We start from the raw sequence: 8,138 nt of genomic DNA, 5'->3' as shown, positions 1-8,138 counted from the left end.
TGCATGAGGTTCGAGCGAGTTGCATGCAGGTTCGCGAGTTGCATGTAGCTTCGTGAGTTGCATGCAAGTTCGTGAGTTGCATGCACGTTCGTTAGAGTTGCATGTAGCTTGGTGAGTTGCATGCACGTTCGTGAGAGTTGCATGTAGCTTGGTGAGTCGCATGCAGCTTCGTGAGAGTTGCATGTAGCTTGGTGAGTCGCATGCAGCTTCGTGAGAGTTGCATGTAGGTTGGCTCAAAATGCAAGTTCGTGAGTTGCATGTAGCTTCGTGAGTTGCATGTAGCCTCGTGAGTTGCATGCACGTTCGCGAGAGTTGCGTGTAGCTTTGTGAATCGCATGCAGTTTCGTGAGAGTTGCATGTACCTTCGTGAGAGTTGCATGTAGGTTGGCTCAAAATGTAAGGTGTTAATTTGGCATGGATTACACGCCATAGGGTGCCCATGCTGTGTCTCATAGACAAAACGCCTTATCAGAGGCCGTTCATTTTGCGTGAACGATGGTACAATGAAGAATTGACGTTTGAGTAAAGTTACGTTGGTAAATTTCAATGACCAGGGAACCTACATCTGATTTTAGTCATATTGGTCCGAAAACAACTCGCCCGTTGTTTGAGTTTACACGTTCGTTCGTACCGCGTTCCCCCCCCCCCCCCCGTCGATTTAGTCTGTAAATATTAATTATGGATGGTATAATCGAGACTGTCTATGATTTTATCAGTTAGAACAAAAATATTTCGATAGATTGACTAACACAACCAAAATTTTAAGCATTTTTCTTCAACTTTAAAAATAAGTCATCGCCTGGACATCGCCGTTTTCGTTGAAAATGCTCCATTATAGTCGAATATGAACGCTCAGGTTTACCTTGGCCGTGTACTGCCTGAGAGATGGCTACTTCTTTAGCTATTTTTTTCAGTTTCGGTAAAGATATCGCCAACTATTCCTTTCAGTGCACAGTGCAAGTCTGTTTACGTTTGCAGGAAAAATATATCGTTGGCTCGCCCAACAAATTGAATTCGGGCGAGTTGGTATCGGGAATCTGGGTGGTTTGAAAAGGTACCCGTTTTGAAGCAAAATGTAGGTTTATCAACATCATTGATGATATGCCTTTTTTCTCACCGTGTTGTCTCATTTCTCTGTAATTTTTTGGTGATGGCGATTTGAAAATAGTAATTTCTTGTCCGCTGATCGTGGCGATTTGATGTAGCTCTCAGAATTCGAAGTACGAAACGTCGACGTCACTGGCTAGGCTGCGGGCCATGCCGCGGGAGATCAGAAAACACTTTTTCAAACTTTGGGTCAAACCAAGTTTACGTTCTCGATCGGATAATGTTGAGGTCAAAAAACAACTTTGCCATAGCGATTAAAATCTGCAGCATTTCAGCGTTCTTTGCAATTGATGATATGATTGAAACCTTTTTATTTAGCCTGTCCTTTTTCATCGTACGTTTCTTGTGAATAGTATGTACCCACTTCAAGCGGATACCCCTATGAATAATGATATCATCTGTATGACGCACGCAAATAAATGTGATTGAACTATGACTTTCTTGTGTCATGTCAAGGCCGAGACTCGGACACGTTTACGTCGCCTTTGCCTATGAGGAGAGGTTTTCAGAAACAAAGCTGAGAAAAGGTCTAGCTTCATCTACGGTTTACTTTATTCTTCAAAATCACGAAAGCCGTCGATGGCGACCGTAGAGGTTATGGCCGACAGTTGGATGCTTGTAACATAGATTCCCCGCCACGCCACATGCGCCACGCCGTGCGCCAGCAACAAGTCTGACCATCCACGCTCGCGCTTTATTTCAACTTGATAATCAGCTGATACACTGAAATTCTCCGAAAACCGAAGCCTTGCCAGTATCAGTTCTCACACAATTTCGCTACGACATGTCGGATAAAAACACGTCAAAGCCAGGAAGTTTTACCTAGCAACTTACATCGGTGCACGGCCGATAACGTACCGGTAACGTACCGGTATACCGGTACCATTGGTTATTTTCACAACCGTCTATTCCTCACTTAGAATATGCATCTACTTTACACCGGTCGACAAACCATAGATCCTCGAGAAACGAGGGTCTATGGACAAACCGGTTTCTTCGAAACGAAATTAGAAATTTAGCGACTTTGAATTTCACTCAAGGAAACACTGTCGCTTTGAATGAAAATTGTCGAAGTACATGTTCGAGATATACATCGCTCGATGGGTGTATTAAAAACGTGAATAGGCCTAAAGGTCCATGTACAACATAAAAGAAAGAGACGCACATTTTAAACCTCAACGTAAGCTGATCACTTTATAAAAATGAAAGTTAAAAATACAGATTTAACCACAATGCCGGGCGTAATTTACATAGTGGAAATGACGGCATTTATGATGACACGCCTGCACAACGAAACGAAGCCAAACGATAGCGAACTCCATGACAACACCTACCGTTTCTCACCTGCACTCTTTCTTCATTTTGAGGGAAAGTCTGTCAAAACGGTTGCTTCAACAGGTTCCCTGCTCATCGAAATTTACCCAAGTAACTTTACTCAAAACGTCAATCCTTTCTTGTACCATCGTTCACGCAAATTGAACGGCCTCTGCTATGGCTTTTTGTCTATGAAACACAGTATGGGCACCCCGCAGTGATTTCGATAAACAAACTGTAAGATGATCTAACTCACTAGCGATACTGCTTTGGCTAATCACTTGGCGATATAGGGATATCGCCAGCGGTTTTCCTATGTATATAGGGACTCCGGTGTTCCAAGTTATTTGCGCCAGCAATAAACGGACACAGAAAAGCAGCTATGACTTTGTTATGCAAATTGCAAAGAGGACAGTACAGTGGAATTTTGCAAGAAAGCTTATATACCTGAACAGAAAGTCCATGCTCGATTTTTAGCCCTGCTGTTTTACAGTTTATGTCTTATGCACTGCACTGGGCTGAGCGAAAGTCGTTGTCATGGCGACTATCAAAATTTGTGTACAACTCTGAGTATGAAAGGGGTTGTCAATAGCTAACCAAACTTTTGAGTGTCACTGCTGTCCAATTCATACGGTATTACTGGTTTCATTTGGGTATTAAAGGTGGGCAAGTATTCACATCAAATGAACAGAAAATTCACTTCATTGGCAGAGTCTTGAAAAATCGGTATTTTCTTGCCTGGTTATTAGGGAAATGCATGGGTTACCAGCCATTGTCACTGGCCTACCAACTTCAGAAAAGGTTAGTAGCCCAAGTGGACTACCAGGGAAAAAAGTTAATTTCGAGCCCTTAATGATGATGTAATCTTTGGTAATAATCCTGTGGCTACAAGGCAGAATGGTGATATTCAGCACCTCTCAGGATACATGCCACGTTCACAGTACTGCCGATTTTAGAGTTTGTGCCAAATATAAAATTTATGTTTAATTTCACTAAATAAATTATGCAGTATTTACAAAGAGGTTCTGGGCCGGCAGTTTCATCAATTTTTTTAATAGTAAGAGTTTAACTTTTACTGTTTATGCGTCTATGTCTAAATTTAAGCTACCAGCATAAATTTTGTGGCGACAGTGTGGGATACTTGCTGCCACACCACACTACACAATCAGTATGTACCAACATCAAAAGGCTGGCCATCAGATATGCCACAGGGTCAATTTGATGATCTGGTGCCACACTGCACACAGTATCAAAATAATCATATATGTTTTTTGTATAGAACAATTATAGTCTGTGTTTTCCTTCAGTTTTGATATACTGATAAGCTGAAAATTCCTTCGCGACATAATGTTATTTTTGTCCATATCATGCCCGTACAATTTCTTCTTATTCGAGCTAATAAGAATCTTATAAGATTCTTAGAAGTATTTTATATGCAAATTAGTTTGAGTAAGAATCTCATAAAATGGGTAGTTCTAAAAATCTTGTACACATATGTCATCTCAGTTCCAACACTAAAAGTCATCTACCCTGTTCAGGTGAACGTTACCTTTTAATTTTATGGCATGCATGGATAGATAGGTGGAAGTCCCATCGAACATCCATTACTAGAAATTGGTTGTTGGAGGTAGATTTTGGTTGTCCCACACACAGGAGTATCGTTAGTTTTGAGCCCTGTGTTATGACAGAAAAAACTGTGAAGTTGGCGATATTATTTGAAATAAATTTATTAAAACTAATCACTAAGTCAAGTGATAAAGTACAAACTGTTAAAGTTAACAGGCTGCTTATCTCAGCTGGGACAGGACAAAACTCCAAGTCTCCAGAGTTGAGTCAGACACACTGGTGACCAAGGAAGTGGGTCTTCTCTGGCTTGCAGGCTTGATTGGATCCGAATCGAGTCTCAGTTCAAAGAACAAGTCCAGCGTGAGTGTCAAGGTCGAAAATAGTCTTGACTTACGTGATCTTGAAAGTCTGCCTTAAAATCTGTACCGCCCTGTATTTATACTAAATGAGTCTATCTACAGAATATAAGAACAATCTAGGATTTCTGTTGACTTTAGTAAACATGACCTTGTAGAAAGTTCTAAACTGAACTAATTAAACTCAAGGTCATGGAGAATGACCTTAATTTTTTGTATTGTACTTGTTTATTTCGGACTACATTCGTCCATATAAATTACACAAAGGAACTACAGATACTGTGATACAAAAATACAACTGGTGTTGGATATACTATCCATATATAAATTCATTCACTAACCATGAAAGATCGACTTTCTCCACAGGTTACGCAAGTCAGAACTGTAAAACAGTACATCATTGACCATTCTTACAATTGTATTTTCGCTGTAAAATATTCTTTTCATCAGACTATACATTTGCTTTCGTAAAAAGAGCATCAAAACTATCAATCCTATTAGAAACAAACATAGAGCTTGCACTACTGCGTCTCTCATAGCCAAGAAAAATGCGAGCTGCATTATTGTAACCAACTTTCACTTTTTTCAAGACACCAGCAGTATATATAATTAACCCACAGATTACCACCATATAATTGATAACAATATGCTTTGAAAAGATTACACTTTACATTCACAGAACATAAAGAAAATTTCCTCAAGAGCATATTTGCAGCTACATATAATGCTCTCTTTTGACTCTCAATATCTTCATTAGTTTAGTGATAACGGTTTCTTTTGACGCTCAATATCTTCATTATCACTAAACTGATCCGTCAACAAATACCCAAGATGCTTTTTCTTTGCTACAAATGTAATTTTCATACCGTTAAGATAAACAGATTGAGTGTATACAATCTGAGTGTGTTTTGAAATGACACACATGCATTGTGTTTTCTTCGTATTAAAAGTAATGTCATGCAGGTCGCCATAGTGGCTGCATATGTCAACCAGTTTTTGAGTTCCTTTGACAGAAGGGCTGATCAAACAGATATCATCAGCGATTTATAAAAACACAACCTATGTTACATCCCACTTTTGAATTAACTAGTCTTGTACTCAGATGATCAACATAGACATTGAAAAGCTGCAGAGATAAACTTCGCCCTGCTTAACACCATTGACTACTGTAAAACTGTCAGATAGGCAATTGGGCCAACGAATAAAATATTCTGAGTTCCTCACCAGATAAGGAGAAACCTTACGAAAAGAATTGGTACATTTCTAGAGATCGGCTTTTTAAACAGTGTCCAGTGATTAACTCGATCGAATGCTTATAGAAGCATCCATAAACGTTATAATAACATTGCTACCTCGTTTCCTATAATAACTAATGATTTCTTTCAAAACAAATACACACATGTCAGTAGAATGAGAGGGCTTAAATCCAAATTGGTAGTGTGATGAATCAAGATAGCAATCAATCTTGCCCAAAATAACAAATTCCATGACTTTCGAAGCAATTGTTGACAATGCAATTGGCCGATTTGTGTCAGTAATGTTACTATTTCTGTCTTTAATAATTGGGACTAAAATAGTAGCAGATAATCTATGAGGACACAGACCATGCAAAAGCATGGCAGTAAAACACATACTCAAAAGTATATATAGAATGTTCTAGACTAATTAATTTCAGGTTATTGGTTGGAGAGAATGACCTACATAACACCTGTTACCAATGACAGGCTTGTCAAGTGCCAATGTTTTACAGGGTCTTGCCCTGTATCTCTGTTGGTTAGATGTATAGCTTGCCTCATACATCACAGAGTGAATATGAATCTGAAATAATCTGTTCTAAATCAAATCTTTACATAATTACCTTGAAATCTGGAACACTGATAAGAACAACATCTCTGAAAATATTTGACTGCATCTTTCTACAATTTCATGCATGCACAGTCAGCATCCAGATGAAATGACCGATCAGGTGAGCAAAACACTGCAGTTCCCTTTAATGAGATCTTTACATAACATAACATGTTTCTTGAAATAAAAAGATGTTTCAAATTTTAAAACTTCAGTACTGGTAATATGGTCTTCTGTCAATGTTGCGTTACTTGAACTTGTAATTGTAATACTCATCGGCTACATCAGTGCTGGTTCGGCGTGACCGTACGACATCTCTCTTGTCCCTCCCACCTTTGAATGACGCGAGGGATGACCTTGCATTCTTGTGGAGGACGTTAGACAAGCGATCTGAATGGCAGCGTCTTGTGGTCCAGGGTCTCTCAGGACTCTTCTGTTCATACTCTGGATGCCGTGACGGCTGTGACCTTGACTTTCGGCGAGCATGGGCACCCACCTGCAATGTTGAGCCAGGAGAACATTACGAGGTACCTACCATACATGTAATTAGCATGATGGGAATGAGACAAGTGAACATTATCCAAAAAATAAACACGATCTCCAGCTATAAAGAGAACTATTGGGCATGGGATAGGGGGCCATAAAGCCAAATAAAGTATACTTGCAATAATCTCAGAATGCGTAGTGTCTGACTATTCAATGGAGGGATAGGGGGTCCTTAAAGCCCCATTAAGTGTAATCCAGGCTGCATATTCCCAGACTCTTTGTTCTGTTTGCGAAGTGTACTTGCAATACTCTCAAAAATGCTCAGTGTCAACTTTTCAATGAAACTTGAATGTGTGTAAAGTCCAATATCTAAGTACTGAATTTTAGTCCAGATTAGAACTCAGTTATCAGCATTGAGTATGGCATGTAATGGATTGTGTCGACACAGCTAATACTTTTGTATTTGAATTTGAATTTGGGGACACAAAGAAAATGCAGTGCAGTTATTGACAAACCTATATACATTATTTGCACTAGAGTAGTAAGATTATATTGACCTCTAGGACAAAATAAGAATTTTACACCATTTTTATTCATTTATCTAAATGGAGCGAAGGAAAATTGTAACTAAAGTGCGACCCTGACCTATATATGAACTCACGCGCAGCAGTGCATTGTCCTGAACTCAGCGGGGAAATTCCCTGCTGAGTCAGGTCCTGGACTTGCGCAATACAGTAGCTATGACTCACCCCCACTGAGCAAAACGGAACGACATTCTATTCTCTCTCTCATTTGTTAGATAGATTCTGACTGAGCCGTATCGGAGCCGGTCTGCTCAACCCCTACCGGAACACTGTTGCGCAATACCCCTATCGGGACGTTTCCAGCAGGGGCTTTCCAGGAATTTCGCAATACCGTTCCAGTTGCTTAGTAACTTGTGATGTCATGTTCAATGTCTGTCATTCTACAGTTTTCAGAAAATCGTTCCGATAGGTTTCTGTGGAATTTTTTTCTGAGCGACTCTAGTTAACTAACTTTCATATCCATTCAATCCATAATGTCTTAGGTATCTTTCCAGAGGTGGACTAAATCCTTCTTGTTTTTGAATTTCTAGCGCCTGATGAAATATGTCCTGAATAAGTTCTGACCCGTTTTCTGTTGTTGCACCTTTTTCTTGTATTTGTGTAAGCAGCTGTTTATATTGCACATAATAATGTTTATATTTCTCTCGTCTCTTTGCTACACCCGTTTTTCCTTGTACCACATCAATAATAACACCTGGTATAGGAGTTAAAGCTAAAAGAACTGGAACTGTCGGAATTGCTGCTATTACAGCAGAACTTACAAGAATTCCTTTAGTAATATTAAGAGCCATATCAATTCGACCCATTAATTTATAACTTCGTCGATATGCAGCGCTAGTTCTTTCGATATAGTCGGCCAATTGTTCAACGCTTTCAACAA

The 8,138-nt window shown here is 39.5% G+C and overlaps 1 protein-coding gene across 2 annotated transcripts in view; it reads right to left on the bottom strand.

The window, feature by feature from the left end:
* Positions 1-4,132: 4,132 nt before the first annotated feature.
* Positions 4,133-8,138, bottom strand: part of LOC139137160 (circularly permutated Ras protein 1-like) — a 59,419-nt gene continuing 55,413 nt past the window's right edge. For both annotated transcript variants that reach the window (XM_070705136.1, XM_070705137.1), the window contains exon 18: positions 4,133-6,684. In XM_070705136.1, the coding sequence (XP_070561237.1) occupies positions 6,436-6,684 (249 nt within the window). In that variant the 3' untranslated portion in view covers positions 4,133-6,435. The remainder of the gene's footprint in view (positions 6,685-8,138) is intronic.

The sequence above is a fragment of the Ptychodera flava genome, chromosome 7 (genome assembly GCF_041260155.1).
Source record: "Ptychodera flava strain L36383 chromosome 7, AS_Pfla_20210202, whole genome shotgun sequence".
Classification (NCBI taxonomy): Eukaryota; Metazoa; Hemichordata; class Enteropneusta; family Ptychoderidae; genus Ptychodera; species Ptychodera flava.
The sequence above is the reverse complement of the archived record's forward strand: the minus strand, read 5'-3'. Positions and strand labels throughout refer to the sequence as shown.